At 43.7% G+C, this 21,491-nt stretch overlaps 2 protein-coding genes across 6 annotated transcripts in view; both read right to left on the bottom strand.

The window, feature by feature from the left end:
• Nucleotides 1–5,425: 5,425 nt before the first annotated feature.
• GPR25 (G protein-coupled receptor 25) lies at nt 5,426–8,149 on the bottom strand. Its single transcript, XM_001109302.5, has one exon. The coding sequence runs from the start codon at nt 7,191–7,193 to the stop codon at nt 6,108–6,110; it is 1,086 nt and encodes a 361-aa protein (XP_001109302.2). The 5' UTR covers nt 7,194–8,149; the 3' UTR covers nt 5,426–6,107.
• A 10,288-nt stretch (nt 8,150–18,437) lies between these two features.
• CAMSAP2 (calmodulin regulated spectrin associated protein family member 2) overlaps nt 18,438–21,491 on the bottom strand; it is a 117,929-nt gene continuing 114,875 nt past the window's right edge. For 4 of the 5 annotated variants that reach the window (XM_077989822.1, XM_015118795.3, XM_015118805.3 and 1 more), the window contains one exon: nt 18,438–21,403. In XM_077989822.1, the coding sequence (XP_077845948.1) occupies nt 21,098–21,403 (306 nt within the window). In that variant the 3' untranslated portion in view covers nt 18,438–21,097. 5 annotated transcript variants of the gene reach the window in all.

The raw sequence follows: 21,491 nt of genomic DNA, 5'->3' as shown, positions 1-21,491 counted from the left end.
AACAGAAGTGGGGTAATTTCCATGCTGGGCAACAGCCTTGACTCTGGCACACTTGGTTTAGTACCAGTTAGTGAGAAACAGGGTTAGCTGGGCACTAAAAACTGGTGGAAGATGGAAGGTGGGTTGAGCTGTGACCAGGAAGCAACAATTTTCAACCCTGCCCTGTGTGTGTGATCCTGGCAAGTCAACCGAGCTCTTGGAGTTCTAACTCTCCTATCTAAAATGGGGATAATAATATAGGTTCTTTAGGCAAGATACTTTGGGCAAGTTATATAAACTCTCTGGAACTCATTTTTTAAATCTGTAGAAGAGAAACAGTAATATTATATACCCACAAGGTTATTGTGAGGATTAATAATATTATATAAATATGTATATAAAGTAAGAACTTTAGCTCAGAGCCTCTCATCTGTGCTCGGTAAATATTAGCTATTATCTTGACACCTACTTCAGAGGGATATTGTAATGAGATATTATGTATAAAAGGTTTTTGCTTTGAAATAATATAACAAGATAGTAAATATTTTCTTTTTCAGTTGGGCAGACACGAAACTGACAAATTTATTTTTGTTTTCTTTGTCTTTTTTTTTTTTTTTTTTTCAGGCAAAGTTTTGCTCTTGTTGCCCAGGCTGGAGTGTAGTGGTGTGATCTCAGCTCACTGCAGCCTCCGCCTCCCCGCCTCAAGCAATTCTCCTGCCTCAGCCTCCCAAAGTAGCTGTGATTACAGGCACCCGACACCAGGCCCGGCTAGTTTTTTTGTATTTTTAGTAGAGTCAGGGTTTCACCATGTTGGCCAGGCTGATCTCGTCCTTTTGGCCTCAGGTGATCTGCCCACCTTGGCCTCCCAGTGTGCTGGGATTACAGGCATGAGCCACTGCGCCCGGCCATTTTTAATTTTTTTAGAGACAGGGTCTCACTATGATGCCCAGACCAGTCTCCAACTGCGGGGCTCAAGCGATCTTCCCACCTCAGCCTCCCAAAGTGCTAGGATTACAGATGAGAGCTACCATGGCCAGCCTGCTTTTAAAAAACTTGCAACTGGGTGTGGTGGCCCATGCCTGTAATCCCAACACTTTGGGAAACCGAGGCAGGTGGATCACTTGAGCTCAGGTGTTTGAGACCAACCTGGCCAACATGGTAAAACCCCTTCTCTACTGAAAATACAAAAATTAGCTGGACATGGTGGCATGTGCCTGTAATCCCAGCTACTTGGAAGGCTGAGGCAGGTGAATCGCTTGAACCCAGGAGGTAGAGGTTGCAGTGAGCTGAGATCGTGTCACTGTACTCCAGCCTGGACGACATAGAGAGACTCTGTCTCAAAAAAAAAAAAAAATTGCAATATACTACACAGGTATAAGTGGTGATTATTACCTTAAGCGACTCGCATCTCTGGCCCTCAGTCTCTTCATTCTCAGAATGGACAAAATGAGCTTCTGGCCTTAAAGCCCTGTGATGGATGTAAATATGAATCTCAGGCAGTACCCACTTTCATTGAAGATGTAATTACACACTCAATAAATACTTTTTGATTTCATGATGATGAAGAAGAAGGGTGATTTCACATCATTGCTTTCTCCTTTCCTCTCATATCCCAAGCATTTCCCAGTCTTTTCATCATTTTCCCCTTTTGACTGAGGCTAGGGGTGATGGGATAAGTACGTCTTGTGGCCACTCGGCCCAGGTAGGACAGGGAGTTAGACCCAGTAAGTTCTAACAAGCAAGACGTACTCACAAATGTCCAGAGTCCTCACTCTGCCTTCAGAGTGGTATGGGACTGAGTCATATCACCAAATGCCACCCTTGGAGCTCTGCCATTCTGCTGAACTCCCCAAATCACTCATCAACCCAAGTGCCCTGGGTTCCCACACTGTGCCCCAAGAAAGCACCCATGGGGTTAACAGAGGTAAGGAGGAAGCCCAGAATTAGTCACAAGAAGCAAATCAGAATCACACACAGCCAGTGCGCCCAGCCTTAGCCCAGATGCTGACCTTTTGAAAACCCAGAGCGGCTCCACCCGTCTCCTCTCCATGGCTACAAGGATGGGGAGGGGGTAGCTTGGCCTGGAACAAGCTAATCTTGAGGGTATATTGTCTAAAACTCCTGCAGTATGCTTGTCTAAAACACCACAGCTTACAAAGTACTTTCAAGATTATTTCCTTTGATCTGTGAGGCAGCCTGAGGAGATATTATCATCTTCATCCTTTAGATGAAGAAAGTGAGGCTCAAGAAGGTTAAGCAAGGTAGCCAAGGACAGGCCGCTTGTTACTGAGCGCCAGTGCTTTGGTAGCTTGCTGCTATTTGTTAACTGCCCTTTAAAAGAAGTTTATAGGGGGCCAGGCACGGTGGCTCACGCCTGTAATCCCAGCACTTTGGGAGGCTAAGGCGGGTGGATCACCTGAGGTCAGGAGTTCAAGACCAGCCTGGCCAACATGGGGAAACCCCGTCTCTCCTAAAAATATAAAAAAATTGGTGGGCACCTGTAATCCAGGCTACTTGGGAGGCTGGAGCAGGAGAATTGTTTGAACCCAGGAGTCGGAGGCTGCAGTGAGCTGAGATCCCATCATTGTACTTCAGCCTGGGTGACAGAGTGAGACTCTCTCAAAAAAAAGAAAGGAAGGAAGGAAGGAAGGAAGGAAGGACGGACAGACGGACGGAGCTTATAAACCCAGGCACAGTAGTTCATGCCTGTAATCCTAGCAAACCTTGGGAGGCCAAGGTGGGGGGAGGCTGAGGCCAGGAGGTTGAGGCTGCAGTGAGCTATGATTGCACGAGAAGACTCTGTCTCAAAAAAAAAAAAAAGTTCATAGAAAATTTAAAAGTAAAGAAATGGAGGGGAAAAAAGGATCTAAAATCCACTTACTCTAACACAATCATTATCCTTAATGATTATTGTATTTCTTCCTAGCCTTTTTTGCAAGTCCTTTAATAAAACATAGCTGTTATACATAAAATGCAATAGCCTTCCTTTTACTCTTCACATTCTATGACATTATTTCATATCATGACATGGTCCTGATGATCATTCATTCAATAGGTAGTTAGTGAGTGCCTGAGATGTGCAGGCATGTTCCAGGCACTGGGAACACAGCCTTGAACCAACAGACAAAACTGTCTGCATGCATGGAGCTCGCATTCTGACAGGAGAGACAAGCAAGAAGCAAAGAAATAAATCGACAGCATTCCGTTAGCACCTAGAGAAAAGAGATATAATGTTCAAAACTTGAGCTATGAGAAATAAAAGAGCAAAAGATCATTTTTTGTCAGAAGGACTATGAAGCATGTTGTTTTACTTAACAAAACCAGTGCTAACCATTTTACATCCTCCAGACTTGAAGTGTGTGGAGGCGTTTAACAGATACAGTTTTACCTTTTTTTCCCTTTTAAGTTATCGTCAGCATTTTTCAATCTCTCTTTAAAGAACATCTTAAATTTGCATAATAGTCATTCATCTTAATAAAGACATTACACTATTGTTGGACATTTAAAGTGGTTTCTTTTGAGGTTTAACTCTTTAAAAACTTCTATAACTCAGCCACCGGGTGCAGTGACTCACGCCTGGAGTCCTAGAACTTTGGGAGGCCAAGGCGGGCGGATCATGAGGTCAGGAGATCAAGACCATTCTGGCTAATGCGATGAAACCCCATCTCTACTAAAAATACAAAAAATTAGCTGGGTGTGGTGGTGCATGCCTGTATTCCCAGCAACTTGGGAGACTGAGACAGGAGAATCGCTTGAACCCAGGAGGTAGAGGTTGCGGTGAGCTGAGATAGCGCCACTGCACTCCAGCCTGGGTGATAGAGCAAGACCCTGTCTCAAAAAAACAACAAACAAAAACAAAACAAAAAAACTTCTATAAATCAGTGCAGAAACGTTAAAATTTAGATTTAGTACTGTTGCATTAGAAGAGAATGGCAGAAGCAAAACTACAGGGTCGAAGGGTATAAACATTTTAAAGAAATAGGATGTGAAAAGTTCTAAAGCTCTTGATAAAGATTGACAATTGCTTTCTAAAGGAATCTACTCCCACCAGCCACATATGCGGGAATGCTCGTTTAACCAGTTCCTTGCTGAATCTGAGCCTCATCTTCCCCAGTGGGAGATGGGAGCTCACTGATCCTCTTTCATTTTTGTCTGTATTGAAGGGAACATTTCCAAAGGACACATGGTAGATCAATTCCGTGATCTATTCAAACAAAGGGCGAAACTCTCTCTCCCGCACAGAGTTCCACAGCAGGGGGAATGTTGAGTTTCAATAGCTACTGCAAGAGGGGAGCCAAAAACCCACCAGGGCATGGAGAAACCTTCTTTCTTCCCGTCTGTTTTCAGGGAACTCAGCTAGTCAGTAAGTCAGAAGCAGCAACCTGGCAGGGGTGGAGGTGGGGACTCAGTCCCAATAGCCTGGAAAAGTGCCTCCTCTATTCTGAGATCTTGTTACACACAAACCCAGATCAGAGTCAGCTTCCCTGCCCTGAAAATTCTGGGGTCTCAGCCCCATGAAAAAATAATTTCTTGCCTCAGAGAGCAATAGTGAGGATAAGAAGTGCCAAGACTTAACCGAGCTCTCAAACACCAAAGTGCCTGAAATGTGTCCTGCTGGCAGAGGTGACCTCACAGGCTGCAAGGCTTGCCTCTCTTGGAGTATATGGGAGGAACATGCAGAAATGCACTTTTTGGCAGGCTGATCTAGGAGACCCGATGTTCAATCTGCTCTAATCCAGCAGCTCCAAATGCTGAAGAGAATACAGGGGTATTTGATGGGGGGATGGGATGGATAGCCTGCGACAGAATGCCAGGCTTCAGACCCAACCTAGCACTGAGGTGCTTATCCGCGTGCACACCCACCCTTTCCCCCAGAGCTTGCAACATCCAGACTGGCCTGTGGGGATCTGGCTAGGATGTACACTGACTGAAATGTCTTTAGGCCAAATCCTCTTAAATCAAAAGTATAAACAGTGAATTTCCAAACCCTACAGAAACCTCAAAGGAGAAATGACAGAGTCAGAAAATGGCTAATCCCCACAAGTTCATACTGGTCTGAAAAAAGTTCATGGAAGGTCTGAAAAAAGATAGAAAAAAAAAAAAAAAAGGCCTGGTATATATTTGAAAATCCAAAATGACACATCTTCTCTCAGAAGTGACACCCGGCTGGCAGATGCCCTTATATAAATATATTTTCTTTCTGTAGCTTTCAAAATGTGAAATGTCCTTAAAAATAATAAGAATAAATGATTTGCTTCCTCCTATGGGATTACTGCACCTGCAGAGTGCAGCCAGCATTCAGCTCCCAGACACCACCCCAAATCCTCATCATCCTGAGATCAACCTCAACTACTGTGTTGAGTTTTGTCTCACCCAGTGTGCGACCCGCCTCCTGATACGCATTTCACTCCCACTGCGCAAGCAAAGACGACTGTGAAGACAGGGCTAGCAGGAGTGTCTGTTTATTGAGAAAGATGAATTCACAGAGAAGATTTTGAGGTTCCTGGCTGAGTGGTGGAGACCTTAAGAAACGCCTGGTGAGCGATTTCAGGACCTTCTGTTGAGAGGGAAAGACCAGAACAACTTCCAGGTGAGTCCTACCGCTTCGTAGGGGGAGAAGTGTCACCAGATTCAACACCAGGGTTTTGTGAGTGAGAAGGGCAGAGGGCCTGACTTGGAGAAGGTATTTCTCTGAAAGCAAAAGCTATTGTGGGAGACGGGAGAAAGCACAGCCAGAAACCAGAATGGCATTTAGGGGTCTGGGTTCGATTTCTGGTCAGTGCTCTTCCCAATGAGGCAGAGAAGGAAATCCCCTTCCCTTCTGTCTTCTTGGTGAATCTGCGGGTCTCCGAGTTGCTGTCTGCTCCATCTCATAGCACTTATCTTGTACCCTGCAGGCTGACAGGGAACAGCTAGTCTCAGGAGCCTGGTTTAGGGGAGTTCAATTGCTCTGAGGTTCCGGGGAAGCTGATGGAGGAGACCCTGGGAGTCCAGGCAGCGCGCGAGGCAATGCGATGCCGGCCGGAGCAGCTTGCTGCCGCCAGAACAGGCGCATCTGGGTCCCCTCCCGGGACTTCTCCCCTCCTCTCGGTGCTCCGCTGTCGCCCACCTCCAGCGGCCCGGGGCAGCTACCAGGGGGCCGAGGCAGTGTTCGCGGCCTGGGCCCGGCAACGGAACACGGAACTGTCGTCCCTGGAGAGCGAGGAGGCCGAGCTGATCCTTCGCGCCAGGCGGCCGGTGCGCCCGCAGGCCGCGTCCAGCGCCCGGGCTCGGAATGAGCGGTCCAGCAGGAGGTAGATGAGCGGGTTGGCGCAGCTGTTGACGAAGGCCAGGCAGGTGGCGATGGTGAGGCCCCAGCGCAGCGCCAGCAGCAGGGGGCACGGCAGCGGCAGGGCCCCCAGACGCGCCAGGTGGAAGACGGCCCGCAGGGCGCTGAAGGGCAGCCAGGAGCCCACGAACGTGCTCTCGATGGCGAAGATGATGCGCAGCGAGTTCCTCCGGACCCGACCCACGTGCGGCGGCCGGCGCAGGCGGCGCGAGATGCGGCAGTAGCAGAAGAGGGTGACGACCAGGGGCAACACGAAGGTCAGCAGCAGCAGCAGCAAGCTGAGGCCCTGGAAGGTGTGGGAGGGCTCCTCCCCGCACTGGCTGCCGTGGCCCCCAGGCAGGGGTTGCAGCCCCCGGTAGACCAGGGAGGGCAGGCCAGCCAGCAGCGCCACGGCCCAGACGCCGCAGCACGAGGCCAGCGCGCAGCGCGGGGTGCGCAAGGGCCGCGCCTCGAGCAGCTTCACCACGGCCAGGTAGCGGTCCATGCTCATGCCAGCCAGCAGCAGTGCGCCCGCGCAGCGCGTGCCCGCCAGCGCGAAGCTGCTGAGCTTGCAGAGGCCCTCGCCGAACGGCCAGCGGCCGTCTAGCGCCGCCGCCGCGGCCCACAGCGGCAGTGTGAGCACTAAGCCCAGGTCAGCGGCCGCCAAGTGCAGCACGAAGGTGTCCACTAGCCGCCGTGGGCCGCGCCGCCTGGCCAGCAGCCACACCACGAAGGCGTTGCCCAGCAGGCCCATGGCGAAGGCCGCCAGGTAGAGTGCAGGTATGTAGACATAGCCGTAGGGCAGGTCCCCGGCCGGACACAGCTCCAGCTCCTCCAGGTCGTCCAATCCCGAGTAGTCCCAGGCCCCTGACCCCGGGCTGGGACTCCAGGGCTCTGTGGGGTCCATGGCCTGGCCACGAGGCCTGCGCTGGGTGCAGCCCTGGGCTCAGGCGGCAGCAGCTCTGAGCAGGAGGGGGTTTGCTCTTCATGCCCGTGTCGTGCACCTCCCTTCCTGCCACCCCAGCTCGAGCAAATGGGTGGGCAGGAAAGACAGGAGGGAGGAGGGGATGGGGTGGGAGGGGCAGGCTCCTGTGGGAGAGATGGTGGCCTCCGATTTGGGGCTGACCCGAGGGGTAAGGGCTGGGATAGGCAAAAGGGGCTTCACAACTAAGTCTTGGGAGGAAAAGTCCTCAGGGCTGGGAGACCTGCCCCGCCTCCCAGTAGGAGCGTGGCCCATTCCTCTATTAGTTGCTCAGTTTCTTTGTTCGTGAAATCGGGATACTTGCCCCACTGCCTCAGGGTCGTGTTGCAAGAGGTGGTGGGTGCCAGAGAGCCCTAATCTCTTCTCAGCCTCCACCTCACCCCTTCCCACCTGCACCCACCGGCTGCTGTTTTCTCTGTTTTAGAGGGGAGAAGACAGGGGATTTTATGAGTATGGGGCCTAAGGCACGCCCCCCCCCCCCAAATCCACCTGTTCCCTAGGAAAGAGTCCACTGCCGGGACACAGCAGATCTGGGTGGGTCGGGGAGCCCGCCCTGGGCACTCAAACCGTTGTTAGCATCCTGAAATGTGGGGTTTGTGTCTTCACCCTGTGAGTGGCTTCTCTGACCCAAACAGGTCCTCATGAAGCGGAGTGGAAGGGTTTTAAGGCATCTAGGAAGGGGTGTAGTCAGATCATCCTGCTGGACAGGGGCCAAGCCTGGGATTCACATCTGCCTCTTCCCTGTCTTCTCCCAGCCTAAAAAAGCTATCTATTAAGCCAGACGCAGATGTAAGCTCAGTTCAAAAGATGACACCTAATGAAACACCAGATTAGTTGTCCTAAATTATGAGTCAGGAGCTTGGAGGCAGCAAGATCCTTTGTGAAATGAGAAACTGAGAGTAAGGGGAGGATACCTAAAGAAGAGGGGGAATGAAGTCTGACCCTGAGTGGGCGGTGGGCCCTTAGGAGGAGAGGATGGGGGAGGGAATGCTTGCTCTTCCTCCTGAAGGAGGCATGCAGCCAATTACATCTGAATTCTTCTTAGCAGATATCCCTTCCACAAGATATTGTGGTGGAACTGATGTCACAGTGCCCTCTGAGTCTGTCCCCAGTGTCCCCAGGAATGAGTGGCTGATGTGCCGGGCAACCTGGTGTGGAAAATTTGAGGTGGATTATCAATTTTGTTCGATTCAGACTTGTTAACAATGAACTCCTCCATGAAGCAGGCACTGTTTCAGGCACTGCGAGAGATGCCATTCTTGGCCTTAGCAGTTTATTGCATAGGCAGGAGAGATGGTTACATAAGCAGAATGTGCAATGGCCGACATGCCGGGAGTCCAAATTGTAGTAAATGTTAAAAGCCAAGCCCTCTTAGGGTTTAGTGGAGGGGGAGTGATTATTTTTGACGGGAAAGCTAAATCAGAAAAGGCCTTCTAGGAGATGACACTTGAGATCAGTCCCAGGAATGAGCTGAAAGTCAAATAAGAGCAGCAGAAAAGAGAAGAAAGGGTCAGACTCGGAGGAGGGAGTGAAGGGAACAAGTATACTGAAATGAGTAGGAATGTGGGCTTTTCAGGGGACAAGCAGTCTCCCAGAGCCTAGGGTAGGAAAGTGGGGACAGGAGATGAAGCAGGAGGAATCATGAAGGGATTTGGATTTCAATCTATAGGTCATGGGGAGTCAGGAGGCATTAATCTGTGTTTTGAAAAGATCACTGGCAGAACTGTGGAGAAGGGAGAGACTCAAGCCAGGGAGACCCCACCGTAGGTTGTAATTATTTGTGTCTGAAATAGATCATGAGCAGTGGGAACAGAAAGGAGAGGATGTATTCAGGAGGTAATTGTAGCATCATAGGTCTCACAAAGAAGAGTCAAAGATAAGCCTGGGGTTTCTCCGCTTAGGGACCATATGGACACTGTCCCCTTAACTGCCAAGAACAGTGAGGCGCATGTGCGTATGTGTTCAGTTTGATGTTGGTTTGAGGTAGTCATGAAATAATTTATCATCTAAATCAGGATGTTTCTGAGAGTGAAAGGGGCACTATGAGAATTAACCTGGGCCATAAACCAGGACTATTTTGGGCAAACTGGGACATAAGGTCACCCTCACTTGGGGTCCCTCTAGCACACGGAGATCCCCAGGAAGGATTTGGAAAATGGTCTTAGAGGCCGGGCGCAGTGGCTCACATCTGTAATCCCAGCAATTTGGGAGGCCGAGGCGGGGAGATCACTTGTGGTCAGGAGATCGAGACCAGCCTGGCCATCATGGTGAAACCCCGTCTCTACTAAAACTACAAAAATTAGCCAGGCATGGTGGCACACACCAGTCCCAGCTACTCAGGAGGCTGAGGTGGGAGAATCGCTTGAACCCGGGAGGCAGAGGTTGCAGTGAGCTGAGATCCAAGCCACTGCACTCCCACCTGGGTGAAAGAGTGAGTCTCCATCTCAAAAGAAAATGGTCCTAGAGCTCACAGAGAGTTGGGTATGCAGTGTTCAGGCTGCACCTGTCAAGAATTTTTCCCACACCAATTACAAGATGCACAGGGAAGAGAAGAGGCTAGGGAATGAATGGTCTGGACCTTCCCTTCAAAGGCATTTCGGCCTCTGGGCTTGGTTTTCCCCTGAAGACCCACCCCAGAGCCTTTTTTCTAATGTCTGAGCATGTGGTTGCTGGTGAGTGGTGCCCACATCCGGGGTGGAGTAGGGGGCTGCAGCCTCCTCCCCTAGAAGGCTAGCAGGGGCAGTGCTTGCCTGCCAGAGCCCAGAGACCATCAGAGACAGACCCGGTATTGCTGGACTTTACCCCCTTGGGCGCACGTCAGTCTGGGGCTCAGAGAGTGTGAGTGATCCTGAAAGCTAGAGATGAACAGCAGAAAAGCCGCCAGGTGAAAACAAAGAATGGGGCAAGCAGACCAAGAGGGAAGTATAGGAAGGGGGTTGAAGGGAAGTAGAAGTAGGTTGTTCATTTAAAAAAACACAGAGCTACTTGCTTCCTGGGCCATCATCTCACACCCAAGGGAAGTCTGTGGCCCACAGCATATGCTGAATTTTCTCTGCTGAGGCCTGGGTGCTGTCCGTGGGCCTTACTGAACTTGTCTGGATGGGAAGCAGCAGCAAAGGTCAGAGCCAGGGACACTGCCTTGGGCCTGGCCTCCCGGGGTGCCCAGCCCGGTTTCAGTGACCAAGGCCAACTGCACGAGACTGCTCTTTCACCCTTCAGGAGGACTCCCCACAGGATCACACACAAGTCAACTAATAGAAACACACCCTTACAGGCTGTGTACACATCCCACCCCTGGGAGCCTTCTCTGACCTCCATCCCTAATAGGACTTCCTCTCTCTGCACTGCTGGAGCCACCAGGGCGACTGTTACGTGGCTCCGTCTTGCCTTGCCCATGGGATTATGAAATTCTCAGGGCGAGGAGGAGCTTCTCTCTACCCATCAGGGTGATTAGCACAAGCCTGAGAACAGAGGAGATACTTTAAATAAATATCCAATGCTTCAGGCTAAATTGTTTTCGAGAGTAGATTTCTTTTTGCCCCCCTTACAGGTTATATTTAAGTTCTTGTAACTTATTTTTTCCAATTTTAATTTTTCTGTACAAAGAATCTTAACATTTTAAGTAAATTGTATTTGCCTTTTTATTTTTAATCATAAAAGCCATCTAATCACATTACAGAATAGAGAAGTAGTCATCTTGGACCTGCTACACAACCAAACTTAGCCAGTGAAGGATATTTTCAAAAGTATTCATTTGTAATCTTATTATTTTTAGATTTTCTATTTTTAAATATTCCATTTTAGATATCCTTCACATTTTTTACACAGTTGTTTCAAAGTCATATCTGTAATTAGACTGTACACAGTATTCTCAATATCATATAAATCCACGTGAGTCTATGCTGCTTAATTTTCTAAACCCTTAAATATGGATATTTAGGATGTTTCTAATATTTTTAACTGTTATAGAAATTTGTAATGAATAATTGCACTTATGATTTATACTGTTTTTATAACATACTCTTGTATTTATGTTATAAATATTATGTATTATTTGTTATGTATTATTTATGTATTATGTAATAATACATAATATAAATTTTATGTATTGTATTATGTTATAACATACTCTTGTATTTATGTTATAAATACATGTAAATATGCATTTATACATATTTATTTTTATATGTATTTATAACATGCTATGGACTGTCATGTAACATATATATGTTATAAATACAAATTTTGTAGCAAAGGCTATGAAAATTTTTATTGCTTGATACAAATGCTTACAGTGATTAGTAGTTTAGAATGTCACTGGCATTGTATGAGAGTATAAGGTTCAACACAGTCTTCTTAGAGATGTTCATCATAACATATATTTTCCATTGTAACAGGCAGTGAAGTAAAATGGTACCTCATTTCAATTTGCACTTGTTTATAAATAAGATGGAAAATCTATTTATTTCCTCTTAAGTGAACCATTTTAATCATGTCCTTCATATATTTATTATAATCTATGTATTTCTTATTAATTTGTACAAACTATATATTTAGGATGAATCATGTTTCATTCCACTTGATTCAAATATTTTTCCAAATTCTTTTCTTAGCTATTATTTATTTTAGTTTTACATTTTCATAGTCAAATTTGTTGCTATTAGCAATTTCAGAGTTTAGAATGTTACTTTCTCTTTGACAATGTAAGAAGATTCAGTCTGTCATTAAAAATAATTTTCGTTAGTATTTTAAAATTTACCTAGTGTTTAATCGATTTTTTCATATATCTATCCAGCTTTCTTAACATCATTTATTAAATTTAAAATATATATTTTTTAAAACCTTGCTCTGTGTCATGATATAGAATTAGATGCATTTCTTCTTTTTTTTAAATTATATGTATTTCTTCTTCTTTTTATTTTTATTTTTTATTCTTTATGTTTTGCAGACAGGGGCTTGCTCTGTTGCCCAGGCTGCAGTGTAGCCCAGTGTGATCATAGCTCACTGCAGCCTCAAATTCCTCAGCTCAGGCAATCCTCCTGCATCAGCCTCCTGAGAAGCTGGGACTACAGGTACACACCACCATGCCTGGCTAATTTTATTTTTTACTTTTTTTAGAGACACAGTCTCACTATATTTCCCAGGATGGTCTCAAATTCCTGGCTTCAAGTGATCCTCCTACCTTGGCCTCCCGAAGTGCTGGGATTACAACTGTGAGTCACTGTGCCCAGCCAATATCAATTTCTTATATGTCATTTTGTCTGTTTCTGATTAGTGAACACCCAGATCAGATTATTAGTGGTCAGAGTCCAGTTTAAATGTCCACTTTATAACTTGATAGCTATGTGAGCTTGGGCTCCAGTTTCCACATCTTAAAATAGGCATGATAATATCTACTTGATAGGGGTGTTGTGAAGACCAAATGAGGCACCCTTTGTGGAAGGTGCTGCCCATGCTGGGTCTGAGCTAATGGGCTCACTTCGTTCCCTGGCTGGCAGCATCGTGAAGAACGGCTTTAGTTTCTGGTGGTCCTGCTGCTAGACTCAGCTGCTTGCGCTGCTTCTCCTACCCTCCAGGTCACGGTGCTTTCTTTCCACATAGTGGGTGGTCAGTAAATCTTTTGGGGATTGGATTGGGATTCTATAAAGAGACTCCCAAGATTTGATTCTTCAAGATTTGACCACCACAGTGCCTGGTGCCTGGTATCATCCTAATGGTGATTTCTACAAGGTGACAGTCTGGATGCTGCTGAGAAACTGCTGACAGGACTGAAGCACAGAGAGACAGGGGGCCTTTTGCCAAGTCAGTTGCGGTTGATGGAGAGGTTAACAGTAACTTGAGTCCTGAGGGTTAGGAAAATCTTGCAAAGCTACATCTCCTGGTTTTTACAACCTCTCTTGATAAGCATTGAACTGGGAGTGGGGAGTCCTCTATTTTATTCACTATTACTGACTGGCTACCTAGATGAGGTTTCCCATAGACCACATAGCCCTGAGACCGTGTGTGTGTGTGTGTGTGTGTGTGTGTGTGGTGGCAGGGAGGGTGGTAGGGACAGGGCATTAGAGGACAGAAGACAGCAATAGCTCTTGCCCCTACCCTGCACCCTCAACATCTAAGGAACGGCTGGCACACACCAGATGAGGAGCCCCACCCTGGATGCCAGAGGCCCTGCAGAACGTTTCAGATGTTCATTTACTTCAGAAACTTTCAGGTACTAAATATGGGGTAGCTGGGAAAGGGCACCATCTGAGTTAGACATGAGACTTGGCTTCAGCCCACACTGCTAAGGAGATGACTCAATGTGAAAGCCTTGTGGCCTGCAGCTGTGTGATTGTCCCAGGGCCCCCCATCTACCCCGGATGTCATTGATGCCTCTTAGGGGACATGCGGGAGGGGGTCAGGGAAGGGAGGGGAGGCTGGATGAGAAGAGTGTAGCTTTCAAGGAAAGTGAGACTCTTTTCTTCCACTGCAGGTTTTTGTAGCTCAAGCGTTCTTTCAAAGGTAAAAATAAAATATCAGAAACTTAAAAGACAAGCAATAGGGACATCCCCAATACAAAAATGGCCCCAGAATTTGTTTGGAAAGGAAGTAACATTTTCTCTTTGTAGCAATTATTCTGCCCACAGGAGCTTCGAACCTATGATTTGCCATTACTTTTCAGTGATTTCACAGAGTTAGTGTAAATTTCCACGTATTTGCAACAGGAATTTGGCAGCATTCCCTTGGCATTGGTAGAGGCTCCCTCTACAGTGCTGTGATCCTGCTACTGATCAATGAAACCAATTCTTTTTTTTTTTTTTGAGATGGAGTCCTGCTCTGTCACTCAGGCTAGAGTGCAGTGGGTGCAATCTCAGCTCATTGCAGCCTTTACCTCCTGGGTTCGAGTGATTCTCCTGCGTCAGCCTCCTGAGAAGCTGGGACTCCAGGCATGCACCACCACGCCCAGCTAGCTTTTGTATTTTTAGTATTTTAGAGACAAGGCTTCACCATGCTGGCCAGACTGGTCTTGAACTCCTGACCTCAAGTGATCTGTCTGCCTTGGCCTCCCAAAGTGCTGGGATTATAGGTGTGAGCCACTACGCCCGGGCCAAAACCAATTCTTAGTATCACTTTTGATTCCAGTCGACTTTGTAAATAGCCCCTTCTTACTGTGGGGCAAGCACTGTTATTGGGTAATGTAACAGATACAAAGAATGTGACATGGTGCACCCTTACAGGAAGCTTACACATTACTGGAGATTAGCTATAAAGTACAAATAACTTTGATATAAGGCAGATTGTGATATCCTGACTTCTATCAAGATTGAAGCAGGTCAGCTTTTCTGAAGAAAAGGTCTGTGTCTAGGAGCAGCCTGAAAAACAGGATCAATACCGTTAGTGGTTCCAAGCACTGAACAGATTACCACCACCTCAACACCCCACCCCCATCCTCCCTGCAATTCAAAATAAAAACAATGTTGAACTTTTAAGATAAGTCTCAGAAAGTTAGATTTTGCAAGACACTTTGGAGGGTGGAATCGAATTAGGGAAAGATCACTTGAAGGTTCTTGCAGAGTTAGGCATAAGCTTTTGGTGGCTGGACTTGAAGCTGGTGGCAGCAGGGATGAGGAGCAGTTTCAAAGTATAAATATTTGATAGCATTTGGTGGCTGTCTGGGCACGAGGCTATCTTCTGTGTTAACAAGAGAGGAAGGGATATGACCTTTCAGTCTTGGTGGCTGGCTGTCAGGAAGCAGAGTTGATTTTATAAGGAAGTTGTAGTATCAGGTTGACTTTTGGTTTTTCAACAGATTGAGTTGAGGATGACATTGGAACTCCCACGTGAAATGTTGAGATGGCAGTTAGATGCATGAGTGGGCCCAGAGGGGGCTTTCAGGGCTGGAGATGTAGATTCTGAATGGAGGTGTCAGTCAAAGCTGATATGGAAGGCCTTCTTGGAAAGAGTGGAGGCAGCAGAACATGAATAACTGAGCCTTGAGACTGGCCCATAATTTGTGAGAGGAGCTGGAGAGAGGTAAAAGGGAACAGCACATCATTGTGTCATGGTGACCAATCGTTCAGATTTTCAAGCTGCATCTGGGTCCTTTGAAATGGCATGAACCAGAGGGAGTCAGAGCAGAAAAGCCAACTTTGGGTTTATATTTTGGGGGCAAAAATATCTATAGTAAGAAATTAGGGGTGACCTAGCAGAAATCAGAACACGTTTTGAATTTGATTTTGAATTTTGAGCCAGGACTGCATAGTCTTCCTTTCATGTATTCATTTGATGGATATTTATTGAATACTGATTGTGTTGAGACTATAAGGATAAAGAATCCAAGCACAAACTCATTTCCTACTGTATACAAAAATATTTGTACTTAGCCTCTGGCTAAGAGGATGCAGTTTACAGTTAGCTTTGTTCTCATCATAAATGAGGACCTCAAGGCCCTATCAACAGAACTGATGTCTCTGCAATTCAAAATTCACTATTTATTTATTTATTTATTTAGAGACGGAGTCTCGCTGTCGCCCAGGCTGGAGTGCAGTGGCGTGATCTCAGCTCACTGCAAGCTCCACCTTCCAGGTTCACGCCATTCTCCTGTCTCAGCCTCCTGAGTAGCTGGGACTACAGGCGCCCGCCACCATGCCCGGCTAAGTTTTTGTATTTTTAGTAGAGATGGGTTTTCACCGTGTTAGCCAGGATGGTCTTGATCTCCCGACCTCGTAATCCGCCCGCCTCAGCCTCCCAAAGTGCTGGGATTACAGGCGTGAGCCACCGCGCCCGGCAAGATCTTACCTTTGTGACCTACCTAGCTCCTTTCATCTAATAACTGTTTCCTAGATGATTCTGATCAACCTGTTATCAGAATTTGTTTTCACCACTTTTGCAATTTCTCCATTCTCTCATCCTTATGAATCTAGATATTAAACAGTAGGTAAGCGTAACAGTCTGATTTTAGCTGTTGTTATGTTGATGATGGTTAAGTCTTGGGCAAGAGAACAAAATCCACTTTAACCACAAGTTCTGAGTTTTCTACCAATGGTGAATACATTATTAACTAGTACAGCTGTGAGCCTTATTCTTATTCCACAACATGTACAACGCAGTGGGAAACTCTGTACCATATGGCACGGTAAGGGGATTTGAAACCAGAAGGCTTAGATGCCAGTTGTAATGCTGTCACTTACTAGCTTTGAGTCCCTGGGACAGCTACAGGCATGAGCCACCGTGCCTGGCCTATAAAGCAGTATTTAAGTGGATGGTTTCTTTGGGGGTTGAGAGCCACATTTCCTTTTCTATATAAACACACAAACCCTGAAGTATGAATAACAGGGTCAGCCAGGAATCACAGCAGCTGAATGTAACTGTGAAGTAGAGGTGCTGTAGGTAACACATGCCACCTGTGTCCTTTATCTCTGGGATGCCTCTAACACCTACTGAAGGCTGAATCACAGGTTCAACCACCTAAAGCAACAGGTTGGGGTTAAGAAGAATCAAATGAATTAGTAGCCTAAGGTACCATAGAGGCTTTGCTTAATGTGTTAAGAAAAAAATCTTAGTGAGTCTTAAAACATTTCTTAATTTGCTTTTCACCTCTTCAATGGAAAATAATAATTGCCCCCATTTTCCTGACATAAATAAGCCACTGTAGGTGGAGATAACTTCAGTTATGAAGTCATCTGCTTTTAGCTGTTGTTGTGACACAAATCACCACAGTGATTTAAACACATGTACAAAACTAATCTTTGTTGTCTAAGCATGTGGCCATGAGTTGCTAGACCTATATGCCCACAGGGGCAAAAAGGAGGTGACTGAAACTAGATTCTAGATCTCCTTATTTGAAGAGCAACTCTGACATGCCTTCTGTGTACTTCCCTACCCCCATCAAATCAGGCAAAATCATTAATATCTCATTTGTGTCTTTTAAGATATGTTTCTTAAGCATCTATATACTTCTGAGGGACAACAGAATTTCATACTCATTTTATAGATGTGTTTTTCCAATAGCCAATTCCTAGGTCTTAACATTACAACTACATTTCCTTTGCTGAATTTTATTATCATCTTTCTGTATAGACAGATCATGAAATAAAGGCGTTTGTTCCTATTCAATATAGAACATTTTCCTCTGCCCTAGTTAAGAAGTATCAATTTCAGTCATAAGGCAACACATTCTTATTGTGTGGGGGGGCTCTAGGGTTTGTGTACACTTTTTTTTTTTTTTTTCCAAGATAGAGTCTTGCTCTGTCATCCAGGCTAGAGTGCACAGGTGCGATCTTGGCTCACAGCAACCTCCGCCTCCTGGGTTCAAGCAATTCTGCCTCAGCTTCCCGAGTAGCTAGGATTACAGGCATCTGCCACCATGCCTGGTTTTTTTTTTTTTTTTTTTTTTTGGTAGAGACAGGGTTTCGCCATGTTGGCCAGGCTGGTCTCAAAACTCCTGACCTCAAGTGATCTACCCACCTTGGCCTCCCAAAGTGCTGGGATTACAGGCATGAGCCATTGTACCTGGCATTGTGTACATTTTTCTAATGTTGCCTGGGTCTTAGGGTTAAATATTTTTATTTCTGAAAATTAAAGTACTAGTAAATATTGTGAAAGGATAGCTGTGTTCTGAAGATACAGAACCTATCAAAAAGGTCCCAAGGTAGAGAACCACATTTATGTCTACTAACCACATATTTCTTCAGGTGTATAATTATGCAAGAAGATTTATAGTTTTGTTATCAGATCTTTTTTTTCTTAAAAACACTTTTTTCTTTGAGTAAGCAGAATCAGCAAAATCAAAGTGAAACTTATAAAATAATGGTCAAAAACTAGCTTCTCATGGCTACTCTAGATCAGTGAGTTCACTGGCCATTCAGTTTCAAAGACATAGAGCACTAATTCTGGTACAATTCACCTTAAGATAGTGAATTAGTATGAGTAAGATTAATGTAAGATAAGCACATTTATAAATCATACTATGTAGACCGTCTGAGCTAAGCATAGAAAGTTACAGACTTTTTAACATTGCCTTAAGTTAGTATTTTTAAAAGTCTAATTATTTCAAGTTGCCTGTTATGAATATTCAAGTTATTAAATTAAACATAGGTTAGGGGATAGAAAAACTATATAATGAGTTCTCTCAAGTTCAAATAATTTTACCAAAAACCACATTTTATTCAAGAAACAGAAAAGGAGTCATTTGGTGCCATGCTTTTATTCAAATGAAAGGGGAAAAACTACACTGTACCAGGAAATAGCAAATATGACAGTATTTTACAGCACAGCATCTGAAAAAACAAAAAACCTGTAAGCAATGCTCTAGAGTGGACAGGTAAGCACACCATACACTGTACATTGCTCAACAGTGTCTATGAAACCATAATTAAATAGCTGAATTTGGCTTTAAACAGCCAAATAAAACTGTAACAGTCACTCTAATACAAAATGGAAAAACCAAGAAGAACTAAAAGCTTTCCAAAGCTGTGTCAAATAGCAGAATTTGACAGGCTGCACTGGTAATCACAACAAATGTTTGGCAAACTTAATGGAATAGTTATCATAATAATTTGACCTCTGATGATGAAAGCACCAATGTGTTTCAGTAAGGTTGATGAAAATCCCCAGACTTTATGAAATGGCATATTTTTCAACTGTATAATTTTAAAAACATAATTCAAAAAAAAAAGCTGCACCATAATAAAAAAATCTGCAGACTTAAAGAAATATATCCATATTCCTTCTGCATTAATAAAGTAAAATCTTATACTGAGAGCAATGAACTCTGTGGCAATACTCACATTCTACCTTTAGACCTTATAGACATTCAATTCAACTGTTGGACACACACAAATTTAAGAATAAAGGGTGGTCCTGTTTAGTTTTAAATAGTTTCTCCATTGTCTTGCATCCAATTTTCTTTATATAATAGCTAAGTAATATCACAAAGATTGCTTTGATGAGGGAAATTTAGTTAATATTGAAATGAACAAATTTAGTAATGTAAAATGCTTATTAAATTATCCTTTTGACTACTATTCACATTTTGATTAGATTCATTTATAATTTTTTAGTTTTAATCTAAATGTGTATTTGACAATCACTTCCTTCTAACTGTGATAGAAATTATTGTCTAAAAGGTAAAATGTGCAATTCCCCATTTTTAATATCCATATGTTATATACACAATATGTATACACTTAAAATATAAGAGTTACATATCCTGGTCTCTTACATGCAAACAGTAGATCACAAATAGTTTTGAGCTACACATGTATCTTGCACAGGTATTGGAAAAAAATCTGTGAAATTTTTTTACAGTTTTAACAAATATACATAAATATAAGAACATAAATTACAGTAAAATATTGACAGCATTTGAGAAAATGTTGATAACCCAGATGCACTGATGCCTAAAGGCCTTATAATAATAGAAAAGTACAGCTCAGGGACATCTCATTCCTACTCTTTTTTTTTAAAATAAGTAAATACATCATATGAGACATTAGTTCTTTCTCTAAACAACTCAATTAGAGAAATGTATATATTTTTATCTCTACTTCCCATGAAAGAAAACAAACTACGCATCTCATTTATGATACAATACTGTCTTCCCCCCCTAGTTTACACAGTTGTCACAACACTGAAACATAACAGGGTCACATAATCATTCAAGTCTTTTCCTGAGAATGAAGTTTTTCCCCAACTAACTCTCTGGTATACACTGTTAAAGAACAAAGATCATGTAGAGGAGATTTCAAGTGTATACTTAATCTAAGCCATTCCACTTGAAAAGGATTAAAACGAAGAAAAACCCAATATAAGTAAAATAATGTGAAGCTATTTTAAAATTAAAACGTAGCCCTTTGTACATGTTTAAAAATTCTAAATATAATTTTATATGAGTTATAAATATAATGTAAAGACTTCTTGAGAACTTGTTTCAGGAAGTCTTACATCTTCAGATTGAAAGACTACTCTCAAAGTGTCATTCACTTCTGCCAACTTATAAAGTGACTTACTTTAAAAGAGATAGAAAGCCTTTTTTGTTAAAAGAACAATCTAAATTATTCTGAGTTGGCCAGAAGTGGTGTAAAAAACAGCACTGATTTAATCAGCAACTTCTTATAACATATTCTTGGTTAAGCTCATGTGGTTTAAAGCGAACCTACTAGCAGCTCTTTACAACACCTCCTCTTATTTAATAGAGAATGTTAATACTTGAGTGAATAATAAATAGAGTTGTAAATACTTAGCAGAATAATTTTTGCAAATGCGGTAACACCACTAAAATATGAGGGTTACTGTAAAACTAAACACTAGTTTTTCTCTTAACATCATAAGAAAGGTGCGAGTTACTTCTGAAGGTATATTTCCTACTTTCATGATCTCCACATGAAACAAAATACAAAGGTATCTTAGAATAAACCCCCAGGAGAGAAAAATAGCAAAATAAACCATCTGAAGACAAGAATATACATTAAAAGGTTAAAAAAAAAAAAAGCAACAAATAAAACACATAATTTGTAATCTTAACCATATTTCAATGACAAATCCAACTAATATCCATGAAAATTCAGTGCTTTAATGTATCTAATATCAAGCGGGTGAACCTGATAACACATACAAATCTCCATTTGTGAATTAAAACATTTCCTTCATCACTTGGACTTATCACCTAAGTGAGAATCTTCTGCACTCCAAAACACTGTGGTTTACATTCCAGTTGTTCATGACAACAGAGCTTAATATCCAGTTTTAATTAATAAAAGTCTTGTTGGCAATTAGAAAGATTTTCTATAGGCAGGAAAGATGAAGTGCAAATTTACCATGAATGTTCTGAAGCAAGCATTTCCCAACTTCTATGCCTTAGTGGGTAACAGTTTTTTGGGTGTTACTGGTCTTTTGGTCTGCCATAAATGGCTATGAATGGTAATTGCATCGACACTGGCAGATAAAGTTTTAGCGGGTATGTGGCTAAACTGTTTCCTGTCAGAATTATATTTGTAAAGTCCTTCAATCATTTTTTTAGTGATAGATTTAGGGCCTATCCCAGTCAGTTTATTGATTTCTTCGGTTTCTGGGCAATAAGTGTACAAAGATCTGAACTGGCATCCTGAATCCCGGAACAAGATTAAGAAGTTGTTGGCATCTGATTTCTCCATTTCCTTTAAAATAAAAAACAAAAACAACGTAACACCACTAATAAAAACCCTTTATTTTGCTGAATAAAGTTTATATAATTATGTTACATTT

The sequence above is a fragment of the Macaca mulatta genome, chromosome 1, assembly GCF_049350105.2.
Source record: "Macaca mulatta isolate MMU2019108-1 chromosome 1, T2T-MMU8v2.0, whole genome shotgun sequence".
Classification (NCBI taxonomy): domain Eukaryota; kingdom Metazoa; phylum Chordata; class Mammalia; order Primates; family Cercopithecidae; genus Macaca; species Macaca mulatta.
Note: the sequence above shows the minus strand (reverse complement) of the source record. Positions and strands in the feature narration are given on the sequence as shown.